The sequence below is a fragment of the Solanum verrucosum genome, unplaced genomic scaffold (genome assembly GCF_900185275.1).
Source record: "Solanum verrucosum unplaced genomic scaffold, falcon-dt-bn FXZP01000036.1, whole genome shotgun sequence".
Lineage (NCBI taxonomy): Eukaryota > Viridiplantae > Streptophyta > Magnoliopsida > Solanales > Solanaceae > Solanum > Solanum verrucosum.
This window is the reverse complement of record NW_026020253.1, coordinates 1,387,643-1,402,536: the sequence shown is the minus strand read 5'-3', so window position 1 is coordinate 1,402,536 and position 14,894 is coordinate 1,387,643. Positions and strand designations below refer to the sequence as shown.

The window sequence follows — 14,894 nt, the reverse complement described above, 5'->3', positions numbered from 1 at the left end:
CTAGCTAATTTGAATTTAGGATTTTAGTACTAGTTAGATTTTGGGATTTTAGTACTAGTTAGATTTTGAATTTTGAATTTTGAATTTAGGGATTTGAATTACAACTTAATTAGAACTTATAATTAATTATAACTTGAATTTACTATAAATTGAGCTTAATTAGGAATATGAACTTGAAATTATAACTTGAACTTGGAACTAATTAGCTTGAATATATAACTAATTAAGTTTAGAAATTATATATGAACTTGAATTGAAACTTGAGAATATATATATATATATATATATAAAACTAATATTCTTGGATTTGAAGTTTATATATAACTAATTTTAGAACTTTTCGTGCTAGGCAACTGAGGAAGCTCAACATGTAAAAAAGTTGATACAGGACTATTTTGCTTCTTTCATCAAAGTTGGAGATAAGGTTGGTGCTTCTAAATTTCTCAAGTTCAAGTACAATTGTTTTGAATAATGTGTTTGTGTCCATCTAGTATTAATACTTGGCTTTAATGCTAGTAATTATAATTGATTGTTTGTTAGTATATTATTGTTTTTGTTTGTTGGTTGTGTTATTCAATTGTTAATTTGATTTGATTATTGTTAGTTAGGTATAGATAATTGAAGATTTTGTATTTTAAGGTTTTTTAAAAAGAAATTAGACATTTTAAATTGGGCATTGTTAGTTAGTGAAGAATTAGCATTTTTATATTTTAGAACTAGTTTAAACTTGAGAATATGTAATTTGAGGTTAAATTGAGATTTTTTTGGATTTGATTTTAGGACTAGTTAGTAAAGTGTTAATTTGAAGTTAGAAATTAGTAATTGAAGTGTTATGAGTAGAAGATGAATGTTTGAATGTCATGAACTTAATTAGAATTTGAAGTTGAACTTAGAATTTGAACGTGAACTTAGAACTTGAACATGAATTTAGAACTTGAACTTGAACTTAGAACTTAGAACTTGAACTTGAACTTGAACTTAGAATTTGAAGTTAAACTTAGAATTTGAACTTAGAACTTGAACTTGAACTTGAACTTAGAACTTGATCTTGAACTTGAAATTAGAACTTAGAACTTGAACTTGAACTTGAAATTAGAACTTGAACTTAGAATTTGAACTTGAAATTAGAACTTGAACTTGAAATTAGAACTTGAACTTGAACTTGAAATTAGAACTTGAACTTGAACTTAGAATTTGAACTTGAACTTGAACTTGAACTTAGAACTTAGAACTTGAACTTGAACTTGAAATTAGAACTTGAACTTGAAATTAGAACTTGAAGTTGAACTTAGAACTTGAACTTGAAATTAGAATTTGAACTTGAACTTAGTTGGGACTAATTTAATAGTTTGAAGTTGGGACACTAGCTAGCTAGTTTGAATTTAGAATTTTAGGGATTTGAATTACAACTTAATTAGAACTTATAATTAATTATAACTTGAATTTACTATAAATTGAGCTTAATTAGGAATATGAACTTGAAATTATAACTTGAACTTGGAACTAATTAGCTTGAATATATAACTAATTAAGTTTAGAAATTATATATGAACTTGAATTGAAACTTGAACTTATTAAAACTTGAGAATATATATATATATATATATATATATATATATATATATATATATATAAAAAAACTAATATTCTTGGATTTGAAGTTTATATTTAACTAATTTAAGAACTTTTCGTACTAGGCAACTGAGGAACCTCAACATGTAAAAAAGTTGATACAGGACTATTTTGCTTCTTTCATCAAAGTTGGAGATAAGGTTGGTGCTTCTAAATTTCTCAAGTTCAAGTACAATTGTTTTGAATAATGTGTTTGTGTCCATCTAGTATTAATACTTGGCTTTAATGCTAGTAACTATAATTGATTGTTTGTTAGTATATTATTGTTTTTGTTTGTTGGTTGTGTTATTCAATTGTTAATTTGATTTGATTATTGTTAGTTAGGTATAGATAATTGAAGATTTTGTATTTTAAGGTTTTTTTAAAAAGAAATTAGACATTTTTAAATTGGGCATTGTTAGTTAGTGAAGAATTAGCATTTTTATATTTTAGAACTAGTTTAAACTTGAGAATATGTAATTTGAGGTTAAATTGAGATTTTTTTGGATTTGATTTTAGGACTAGTTAGTAAAGTGTTAATTTGAAGTTAGAAATTAGTAATTGAAGTGTTATGAGTAGAAGATGAATGTTTGAATGTCATGAACTTAATTAGAATTTGAAGTTGAACTTAGAATTTGAACGTGAACTTAGAACTTGAACATGAATTTAGAACTTGAACTTGAACTTAGAACTTAGAACTTAGAACTTGAACTTGAACTTGAACTTGAACTTGAACTTAGAATTTGAAGTTAAACTTAGAATTTGAACTTAGAACTTGAACTTGAAATTAGAACTTGAACATGAATTTAGAACTTGAACTTGAACTTAGAACTTAGAACTTAGAACTTGAACTTGAACTTAGAACTTGAACTTGAACTTGAACTTGAACTTGAACTTGAACTTAGAATTTGAACTTAAACTTAGAACTTGAACTTGAAATTAGAACTTGAACTTGAACTTGAACTTGAAATTAGAACTTGAACATGAATTTAGAACTTGAACTTGAACTTGAACTTAGAACTTGATCTTGAACTTGAACTTGAACTAGAACTTAGAACTTAGAACTTAGAACTTAGAACTTAGAACTTGAACTTGAACTTAGAACTTGAACTTGAACTTAGAACTTGATCTTGAACTTGAACTTGAACTTGAACTAGAACTTAGAACTTAGAACTTGAACTTGAACTTGAACTTGAACTTAGAACTTGAACTTGAACTTGAAATTAGAACTTGAACTTGAACTTAGAGCTTGAACTTGAACTTGAACTTGAACTTAGAATTTGAACTTGAACTTGAACTTGATCTTGAACTTGAACTTGAACTAAAACTTAGAACTTAGAACTTAGAACTTAGAACATAGAACTTAGAACTTGAACTTGAACTTAGAACTTGATCTTGAACTTGAAATTAGAACTTAGAACTTGAACTTGAACTTGAAATTAGAACTTGAACTTAGAATTTGAACTTGAAATTAGAACTTGAACTTGAAATTAGAACTTGAACTTGAACTTAGAATTTGAACTTGAACTTGAACTTGAACTTGAACTTAGAACTTGAACTTGAACTTAGAACTTGAACTTGAACTTGAAATTAGAACTTGAACTTAGAATTTGAACTTGAACTTGAAATTAGAACTTGAAGTTGAACTTAGAACTTGAACTTGAAATTAGAACTTGAAGTTGAACTTAGAACTTGAACTTGAAATTAGAATTTGAACTTGAACTTAGTTAGGACTAATTTAATAGTTTGAAGTTGGGACACTAGCTAGCTAGTTTGAATTTAGAATTTTAGGGATTTGAATTACAACTTAATTAGAACTTATAATTAATTATAACTTGAATTTACTATAAATTGAACTTAATTAGGAATATGAACTTGAAATTATAACTTGAACTTGGAACTAATTAGCTTGAATATATAACTAATTAAGTTTAGAAATTATATATGAACTTGAATTGAAACTTGAGAATATATATATATATATATAACTAATATTCTTGGATTTGAAGTTTATATATAACTAATTTTAGAACTTTTCGTGCTAGGCAACTGAGGAAGCTCAACATCTAAAAAAGTTGATATAAGACTATATTGCTTCTTTCATCAAAGTTGGAGATAAGGTTGGTGCTTCTAAATTTCTAAAGTTCAAGTACAATTGTTTTCAATAATGTGTTTGTGTCCATGTAGTATTGATACTTAGCTTTAAATTTAGAAATAATATATTTGGTAAGCATAAGTACCAACACTAGTTGATCCTATTGATGACAAAATTGATTTTCTTGCAAGATCGATTTGTGTCCATCTAGTGTTGACACTTAGCTTTAATTTAGAAATAATATATTTGGTAAGCATAAGTACCAACACTAGTTGATCCTATTGATGACAAAATTGATTTTCTCGCAAGATCGATTTGTGTCCATCTAGTGTTGACACTTAGCTTTAAATTTAGAAATAATATATTTGTTAAGCATAAATATCAACACTAGTTGATCCTATTGATGACAAAATTGATTTTCTTGCAAGATCGATTTGTGTCCATCTAGTGTTGCTATTAAGCTTTAATTTAGGAATAATGTGTTTGTTAAGCATAAGTATCAACACTAGTTGATCCTATAGATGACAAAATTGATTTTCTTGGAAGATCGATTTGTGTCCATCTAGTGTTGACACTTAGCTTTAAATTTAGAAATAATAAATTTGTTAAGCATAAATATCAACACTAGTTGATCCTATTGATGACAAAATTGATTTTCTTGCAAGATCGATTTGTGTCCATCTAGTGTTGCTATTAAGCTTTAATTTAGGAATAATGTGTTTGTTAAGCATAAGTATCAACACTAGTTGATCCTATTGATGACAAAATTGATTTTCTTGCAAGATCGATTTGTGTCCATCTAGTGTTGACACTTAGCTTTAAATTTAGAAATAATAAATTTGTTAAGCATAAATATCAACACTAGTTGATCCTATTGATGACAAAATTGATTTTCTTGCAAGATCGATTTGTGTCCATCTAGTGTTGCTATTAAGCTTTAATTTAGGAATAATGTGTTTGTTAAGCATAAGTATCAACACTAGTTGATCCTATAGATGACAAAATTGATTTTCTTGGAAGATCGATTTGTGTCCATCTAGTGTTGACACTTAGCTTTAAATTTAGAAATAATAAATTTGTTAAGCATAAATATCAACACTAGTTGATCCTATTGATGACAAAATTGATTTTCTTGCAAGATCGATTTGTGTCCATCTAGTGTTGCTATTAAGCTTTAATTTAGGAATAATGTGTTTGTTAAGCATAAGTATCAACACTAGTTGATCCTATTGATGACAAAATTGATTTTCTTGCAAGATCGATTTGTGTCCATCTAGTGTTGACACTTAGCTTTAAATTTAGAAATAATAAATTTGTTAAGCATAAATATCAACACTAGTTGATCCTATTGATGACAAAATTGATTTTCTTGCAAGATCGATTTGTGTTCATCTAGTGTTGCTATTAAGCTTTAATTTAGGAATAATGTGTTTGTTAAGCATAAGTATCAACACTAGTTGATCCTATAGATGACAAAATTGATTTTCTTGGAAGATCGATTTGTGTCCATCTAGTGTTGACACTTAGCTTTAAAAAGTTGTTAAAGTTATAAAGTTGTTAAGTTGTTTAAATAAGTTAAATTAAATAATGTGGTTTTGTTGATGGATTTAGTTGTTGGAATTAAGTCAAAACTAATGTAGTTAAAGTTAAAAAGTTGTTAGGTTGTTTAGATAAATTAAAATAAATAATGTGATTTAGTTGATGGATTTAGTTGTTGTATTATGTCAAAACTAAACTAGTTAAAGTTGTTATGTTGTTTATATAAGTTAAAATAAATAATGTCGGTTTAGTTAGTGAATTTAGTTGTTGGAATTAAGTCAAAACTAATGTAGTTAAAGTTCAAAAGTTGTTATGTTGTTTAAATAAGTTAAAATAAATAATGTCGGTTTAGTTAGTGAATTTAGTTGTTGGAATTAAGTCAAAACTAATGTAGTTAAAGTTAAAAAGTTAAGTTTGTTTAAATAAGTTAAAATAAATATTGTGGTTTAGTTGGTGGATTTAGTTGTTCGAATTAAGTCAAAACTAAACTAGTTAAAGTTGTTAAGTTGTTTAAATAAGTTAAAATAAATATGTCAAAACTAGTTAGACTTAGAAAGTGGTTAAGTTGTTTAAATAAATTCAAATGTTCTTTAGTTGATGGAATTAAAATTATCATTATTATTTGTGTAGATGAATCCTGATCGTAGTTGGATGTATAATAGAAACAATCCTGGTCGAGCGGGTATGATTCCAGAATTTGCAGAAGGTGTCACTAGATTTATAAATCATGCAATGACACTTGATGATTTTTTAAATTCAAGATTGATTAGGTGTCCGTGTGTTAATTGTGAAAATGTGAGATATCATACAACAGAGACTGTTGCTATGCATCTTATGATGAATGGATTCAAACCAGGGTATACAGTTTGGACTAGCCATGGTGAGGTTGAAAGTGACACTATGTTTAATAACTTTGTTGTCGGTGAAAGTAGTAGATCTACCGAGCATAATTATTTCCAAGGTTCTAGAATGTCAGATATGATTAATGATGCTTTTGGGATGCATTCTGATTTTGAACAAGGAGAAAATGTAGAAGAAGCTCCTAATGAAGAAGCAAACATCTTTTATGAACAATTGCGTGATTGTAGTAGTCCTTTGTTCAACGGGAGTCAACACTCTAAATTGTCTGTTGCAGTTAGATTGTTAAGTATCAAATCTGACAATAATCTTTCTCAAGGAGCAATGGACTCTATGATAGAACTTATGAAGGAATTAGTTGATCCCAATGTAGACATTCCTAATTCTTATTATAAAGTAAATGCATTGGTGTCTAAGTTAGGACTCTCCTCGATAAGAATTGATTGTTGTGAAAAAGGTTGCATGTTATACTATAAGGAGGATGTCAATCTAGAGTCTTGTAAGTTTTGTAGTCACCCTCGCTATAAGATTGGTTCTACCGGAAAGAAACTTGCTATTAAGGCGATGCATTATTTACCTCTTATACCAAGATTGAAAAGGTTGTATGCATCAAATAGCTCTGCTCCTCATATGAGATGGCACCGTGAAAATAGAAGGCCACCTGGTGTCATGTGTCATCCATCTGACGGAGAGGCTTGGAAACATTTTGATAGAACTTATCCAGATTTTGCTGCTGAACCAAGGAATGTTAGGCTGGGTTTGTGTGCGGATGGTTTCACCCCTTTTTCAGTTGGGGCTACGCCATATTCTTGTTGGCCTGTGTTTATTACACCGTATAATCTTCCACCTGAGATGTGTATGACAAGCCCGTATATATTTCTGAATTGTGTCATTCCTGGTCCGAGTAATCCAAAAAGCAAGATTGATGTGTACTTACAACCTTTGATTGATGAGTTGAAATTGTTGTGGTCTGAGGGGGTAGAAACATGGGACATTTCTCGTAAACAAAATTTCAACATGCGTGCTACTTTAATGTGGACTATTAATGATTTTCCTGCCTATGGAATGCTATCTGGATGGATGACAGCTGGAAAGTTAGCATGTCCCTACTGTATGGAAGATACTAAATCATTCACATTAAAACATGGCCGAAAGAATTCATGGTTTGATTGTCATCGTCGGTTCTTGCCACCTGATCATGAGTTTAGGAGAAAGAAATATGCATTTAAAAAGAATAAAACTGAACGAGATGGTCCACCCCCAATATTAACGGGTGATGATATTTGGGAAAGGGTTCAAAATTTTCCAAAGGTAACTGAGGAACCATTGTACAAATTTGATGGGTATGGTGTTGCACATAATTGGACTAAACAGAGTATATTCTGGGAGTTACCTTATTGGAAGGATAATTTGCTTAGACATAATCTCGATGTCATGCATATTGAAAAGAATTATTTTGATAATCTGTTCAACACTGTAATGGATGTAACTGGCAAGACAAAAGATAATGTTAAGGCTAGACTTGACTTACCAGAACATTGTAGACGACCGGAGTTGCATTTACAGGAGTCTGCCAACAACAAGTTACTTAAGCCCAAGGCTAGTTATTCATTCACAATGGAACAAAAGAGAAAAATTTGTGAGTGGGTGGAAAGCTTGAAAATGCCAGATGGATATGCCTCAAATTTGGGAAAGAAGGTTGACATTGAGCGTGGAATATTGCATGGGATGAAAAGTCACGACTGTCATGTTTTTATGGAACAATTACTTCCGATTGCTTTTTGTGGATTGCCTGAAAACATATGGAAACCGATGGCAGAAATCAGTTTGTTCTTCAAAGACTTGTGTTCCAGCACATTGATAGTAGAGAATCTGGTTCGGATGGCCAAAAATATAGTTGTTATTAGTAATAAGTTGGAGAAGATTCTTCCACCTGGGTTCTTTGATGTGATGGAACATCTTCCTATTCACCTTGTTCATGAAGCTCTACTGGGAGGTCCAGTTCAATATAGGTGGATGTATCCTTTTGAGCGGTAAGTAACTATAACACATTATTCTTATTTCATAAATCGTTAATATATCTTTTGAACTTATATATCTAATATAAGATTTTACAGGAGCATTGGCAAGTCTAAAAGGGGTATTAAGAATAAACATAGGGTGGAGGGCTGTATGGCTCAAGTATATCTAGCTAAAGAAAGATCCCACTTTTGTTCTTACTACTTTGATGATTATGTGTCGTGTTTGAGAAACAGACCTAATCGACATGATGTTACTAGGAATGATCCTGCAGTACAATCATTATCAATCTTCAACCAACCGGGTAAGGGTTCAAAAAAGCGTACATTGCACAAACTTACCGAAAAGGAGAAAAAATCTGCAGAGCTTCATGTCTTGTTGAATTGTCCAGAAGTCCAACCCTTCTTAGAGTAAGAAAATTAAATATGTAAACAACATATATTCAACTCCAATTTTATTAAGGAAACTAACTGTATTTTCAATGTGATTCTACAGTTATTTTGTGAGCCAATATGGTGATGATCAAGTGTTTCCATCATTTATAACGTGGTATACTAATTGGGTAAGTGTTGTAATATATACACCTACTAAGAGATTAGTGTACTCTTCCTTCTACTAACATTGCTTTTAATTTACTAATTATATATAGGTCTACAATTCAGAAAATGCTGCCACATTTGATCAATTTTTCAAGGATATTTCTTGGGGACCGATTACAGTTCACACAATGTCCCAATATAACGTAAATGGTTTTAAATTTGCCATAGAGAAATACTCAAAGAATAAGAAAACTAATAATAGTGGTGTTTGGGTTAAAGGTGATAATGGAAATCAAAATGAGAATGTTGATTATTTTGGCGTCCTACAGGAGATTGTAGAGTTGGAGTATTCGGGTTGGCCAATCAAAAGAATAGTACTTTTCCAATGCAAGTGGTTTGATCCAACTCCAAGAGGTACGAGGGAGCTTAAGCAGCATAATATCATTGAAGTCAAGCACACTAGGAAGTATGAGGCTTATGATCCTTTTATTATTGCACAAAATGCTAAGCAAGTGTACTATGCTCCTTATCCGTTGCGTAGGGATAAGTCTAATTGGTGGGTTGTAATCAAAACAAAACCGATGGGGCGAGTGGAAGTTGAGAATGAATTGGATGTTGCATATCAAAATGAAATATCAAGTGTTCATCAAGTAGTGGATGCTGAGTTAGAAATGAATTTGGAGCATCCTGATCACATTTTAGAAGAAGTTAATAGAGAAGAGTTAGATATGCCAACAAATATGGAGGAGGATGAGGAGGAAACTTTCGAAGAGGATGAATGGATAGATGAGGAGGAAACTTCCGAAGATAATGCATGTGAATGGATAGATGATGAAGAAACTTCCGAAGAGGATGAATAACAATTTGTATGTTTAGTTGGTGGATTTTTAGCTATTCATATTTGAGTATACTTTATATTTTAGTAGTCTTAACATTTGTTTGACATTGTGAAAGACTATTTGGATTAAGCCTTATGTTATGATAAATTTGTTTGATATATTTGTTCGAACAAGAGGTATGCAGCGCTTCAGGTCCAACTAACTTTTCTTTTTGAATCAGGAAATATTCTTCCTCCATGTCCGGCTAGCAGTGATGGATCTGATCAGGAGGGTGATGAGAATGATAAGGAGAGTGAGGGTGATGAAGAGTAGTTGTATCTATTTGACATTTTAGTCTTCTATATTTTTAGAATTGTTTAATTTGATCGTATTTTAGTTTATTTTGAAGTTGGATGAAGTTTATTTTGAAATAGTTTGTATATGTTGAAAATATTGTGTTGTTTTGGTTGGATGAAGTTTATTTGGCTTTGGTTGGATGAATTTTATTTGGCTTTGGTTTGTTTTGGTTGGATGATGCTTATTTGGCTTTGGGTTGTTTTGGTATAAATATGCAGGTGGGCAACTAAAAATTGCAGCAATTTGCTGCCTGTTTTGCAGCAAAAAACCGACCTCCGGAGGTCGGAATTTCAACATTACAAAAATAAAAATACCGACCTCCGGAGGTCGGAATTTCAAAAATACAAAAATAAAAATACCGACCTCCGGAGGTCGGAATTTCAACATTACAAAAATAAAAATACCGACCTCCGGAGGTCGGAATTTCAAAAATACAAAAATAAAAATACCGACCTCCGGAGGTCGGAATTTCAAAAATACAAAAATAAAAATACCGACCTCCGGAGGTCGGAATTTCAACATTACAAAAATAAAAATACCGACCTCCGGAGGTCGGAATTTCAAAAATACAAAAATAAAAATACCGACCTCTGGAGGTCGGAATTTCAAAAATACAAAAATAAAAATACCGACCTCTGGAGGTCGAAATTTCAACATTACAAAAATAAAAATACCGACCTCCGGAGGTCAGAATTTCAACATTACAAAAATAAAAATACCGACCTCCGGAGGTCAGAATTTCAACATTACAAAAATAAAAATACCGACCTCCGGAGGTCGGAATTTCAATATTACAAAAATAAAAATACTGACCTCCGGAGGTCGGAATTTCAACATTATAAAAATAAAAATACCGACCTCCGGAGGTCGGAATTTCAACATTACAAAAATAAAAATACCGACCTCCGGAGGTCGGAATTTCAAAAATACAAAAATAAAAATACCGACCTCCGGAGGTCGGAATTTCAACATTACAAAAATAAAAATACCGACCTCCAGTGGTCGGAATTTAAAAAAATGAATATTCCGACATAAAATAAAAACCGACCTCGAGAGGTCAGTAAATACCGACCTCCAGAGGTCGGTATTGAATAGCGACCAAGCTTTTTCCGACCTAAGCTGGGATGTCGGTTTTAGGTCGGTATTTCAAGGAATACCGACCTCCGGAGGTCGGTATTTTTAGGTCGGTATTCGCAGTTTTTTTAGTAGTGTATGTAGTTAGCCTACCTCTAAGGATATTGATTTGCTTGATCTATGACTAGGCGGACCACCGCCAGGTCAGTGACCATGTATCGTTGGTATCAGAGCCTAGGAACTTTCATGGTATATATATAATTGATGTGAAGAATTTCTGCATAGATATATTCTCTCTTTTATGGATGAAGAAGATATTAAAAGTACTCGGTTAGAAGAGGTAGATATACCTCAAAACCTTGATTTGTTAACCAAATGGACTATTCCGAAAGTGAATATAAAAACTATTTATGATTATGGTTGGTTTGATAAAATCTCAAATAAACAGTTGATTAAAACAACAGAGCAATCTTTGGCGTTAAACTCGTCTGAACAAACTATTCGTTTATTAAATAAGCGAGATACTAATTTATATAGATCTCAATATAAGTTTTTGCATATTGGCATGGTTCAAATTGCTTTTAAACCTTTAACTCTTAAACGGTTACCTGAGACTTTTTAAGCGGCTTTACGAGATGCGAGAAATTTAAATTTTTGACAATCTTTGATGGGTTCGATAGAATCTACAGTGGCCAATGGTCTAGTCAATTTTAAAGCTCAACCTAATTTGCAGTTATCTCTGACTGATTCTAATATTTTAGATGTTTTAACTTTGAACGTTAAAACACATGGTTATAATTATGCAGCTGGTTCTGAATTAATCTGCTTGTCTTATAGAATCTATTTTAAATTACTTGCTACTTTGAATCCTAGATGTAAGTTATATGATACATCTGATCAAACTATTTTGATAGAAACTAATTTTGCCATATCTAAGGTCACTATTGGAAGACCTATAAAATGGGAAGAAATTAATTTTCCTACAACTTGGACTCTAGATTCTGTTATACCCCCTGAACAACTGACAGATGCTGTCACCAATTCTGAACATTCTCATATTAGTAAAAATTCCGATGAAAAATTTGTATTCAGTTTGATGAAAAAAGTGTTCCTTATAGTAGACATTCTTTTACTTCTGATAGAAGACTGGTTATTCAACATATTTCTCCGATAGAACCTTGTTATGGTACAGCCAGAAATCGCGCTCCTTCATTACATACTTTATCAACAATTATATATGCAGAAAAAAATATATTAAAATTGATCCTCGGTTAAACATTGTTCAAACGAATGATAAATCATCTGATGTTTCTGATAAGGATATTCCTTCTGTATCTGAGATGGATTTTAATCTTAATGATACTTGATGATGAGTGAACATATTTGTTCTCTAGACAAAAAATTAGATAACCTGTCTAATCTGATTGTTCAAATTGATAATAAGCTAAAATCTGTGAAACAAGTTTCGGATCAGGCTTCTTCGTCAAAATATCCTGATGTTCATATTCAAAGGCCTCCTGAGATTCAGGATTTTATTCTAAGACCTTTGCACGACCTTGAAAATCTTCTTGATAAAAAGTTTTCTCAATTTGGTGCAAGTGTGAAACCGATAAGTCTCGCTGAAGATTTTGCAGATGAGATGGAAGTCACTTTTGATCTCAAAAGTCAAATGGAAATGGAAGTTAATAAATTTCATGGGTATCCAAAGAAGAATAGTGGTAATATTGCTTATGCTAGAAAACCTAGCATGCAAACAGTTTACTATCCCAGGCCTACTCCTCAAGATGTTTTAATAGAGGAAAGAGAGTGGAATCAAACTAACACGTCTTATAGTGGAAATGAGATTTATGAATGGAATCTCGATGGGCTAACTGATAGGCAGTTGACTATTATGGTTCATAAGATGCTTTTGTATGCTACTACTGCAAAAGTGTTAGTAACACTGACAAGACCATTTGCAAGATGATTATTGCAGGATTTACCGGTCAACTAAGAGGATGGTGGGATAATTATATGCCCTCTGATGCGAGAGCAGCAGTAATTAATGCTAAGGCAATAAATGAAAGAGGTGATAATTTAGGCTTTGCCCTTGTTCAAAATAAAGAAGACGTGATGTATACACTTATTTTGACTATTCTAGAACATTTTAGTGGTAGATTTACCAATCAATATGAAACCGTTAGATCTCTACTAAATGGTCTTAGATGTAGACATTTAGGTGAGTTTAGATGGTATAAAGACATTTATTTGAGTAAGGTAATGGAACTTCCCAAAAATGGTTTAGAATTCTGAAAAGCCAAATTTATTGATGGCTTACCTTCTTTATTTGCAGAAAGAGTAAGAAAGACTCTTAGAAATCCACAAGGAATTATTCCCTATATTGATTTTACTTATGGAAAGCTTATTGGGGCTTGTACGCAAGAAGGCATAAATTTGTGCAATGAATTAAAACTCTCAAGACAGCTTAAGATGGATAAGCTTAGAGAAATGTGTCAATTAGGAGATTTTTGTACTCAATTCGATTTACCGGATGCTTCAAAAAGCACCAACTGAGAAACTTCTAAATCAGAATCTCATAGATCTCATCATAAGAAAAGAAGATTTAGAAGAAGGATTAGAGAAGAAAGAGATGAGTGTAGGGCTCATCGTAAATCTCATAAATTTACCAAGAATAGGTTCAGGCGAAATCTTGATAAGATTAAGTGTTATAAATGTGAAAATTTTGGGCATATAGCTCCAAATGGTAAGCTGGAAAAGCTTAAGACTATAGAACTTGATGATGATATTCAAGAGAAGATCTAAAGTTTTCTATATACTTCTGGTTTCGAATCAGATTATAATGATTCCGAAGCAAGTTATGCAACAGAGAATGAGCAACCTGAGCCTTCTAAGGTTCATCAAGATTCGAATGATGCTTGCAAATGTCATAGTGATATTTGTCACTGCGAACATGATGAATTTTACAACCTGCAATCTCAGTTCGAAGACATGAATATGTTCACTATCACTCCAAACAATGTGATAGAACTTCTAAAAAAAGTTACCGATAATACTCTTCATGAAAAGATCATTCAATTAGCTGCTAGTAAAACTATCTCTTCAACTACTATTCCTAGTAATAAAAAGGTTAAAGATGAGTTTAATTATTCTGCTCCTTACTCCTTGTCTGAAGTTCATAATAGACTCTCTTCTAAACAAACCATGATTATTCGTGATACCGCTTTTGATGATTTAAAAGGAGAAATTGAACATTTGAACGAAGAAATTAAATTTGTTAAACCAAATCATATTATTTATGATCACCGTGTTACTCAGATTGAGTCTGCTAATAGCAAAGGAAAAAATAAGGTTGATGAATCTACTGCTGAAGAAAATACTCTTGCCAACACTTTGAATATTTATCCGAAACAAAATATATTTTTTGGAATGATGCAAATTGTTACAGCTCATAAATGGTATGTTAAATGTACTATATTAATTGATAATATTTTTTCTATAATTAACATTGCTATGATTGATAGTGGCGCTGATGTGAGTTGCATTCAAGAAGGTTTAGTACCTACTAAATATTTCGAAAAAACAACTCATATGGTTAAATATGCGACTTGGTTCTGAGATTGAGGTACAGTTAGATGTAGTACTATTTTTATTGGCTTTCTCTTTATGACTATGTCTGATGAGTCGTGGTGTTTAGCCCGAAATTAAGTTGGATAAGTTTGATAATAATAATAATAATAATAATAATAATAAGGCAGTAGTCTTGTATCGTTGGTATCATAGCCTAGGAACTTTCATGGTAAATATATAATTGATGGAAAGAATTTCAGCATAGATATATTCTCTCTTTTATGGATAAAGAAGATATTAAAAGTACTCGGTTAGAAGAGGTAGATATACCTCAAAACCTTGATTTGTTAAACAAATGGACTATTCCGAAAGTGAATATAAAAATTATTTATGATTATGGTTGGTTTGATAAAATCT

At 31.4% G+C, this 14,894-nt stretch overlaps 1 protein-coding gene across 1 annotated transcript in view; it reads left to right on the top strand.

The window, feature by feature from the left end:
- Positions 1-9,521, top strand: part of LOC125833116 (uncharacterized) — a 16,311-nt gene extending 6,790 nt beyond the window's left edge. The window contains exons 2-5 of the mRNA XM_049512261.1: positions 6,334-8,136; positions 8,221-8,532; positions 8,618-8,684; positions 8,772-9,521. Coding sequence (XP_049368218.1) covers positions 6,334-8,136; positions 8,221-8,532; positions 8,618-8,684; positions 8,772-9,521 — 2,932 coding nt within the window. The remainder of the gene's footprint in view (positions 1-6,333; positions 8,137-8,220; positions 8,533-8,617; positions 8,685-8,771) is intronic.
- The last annotated feature ends 5,373 nt before the right edge of the window (positions 9,522-14,894 follow it).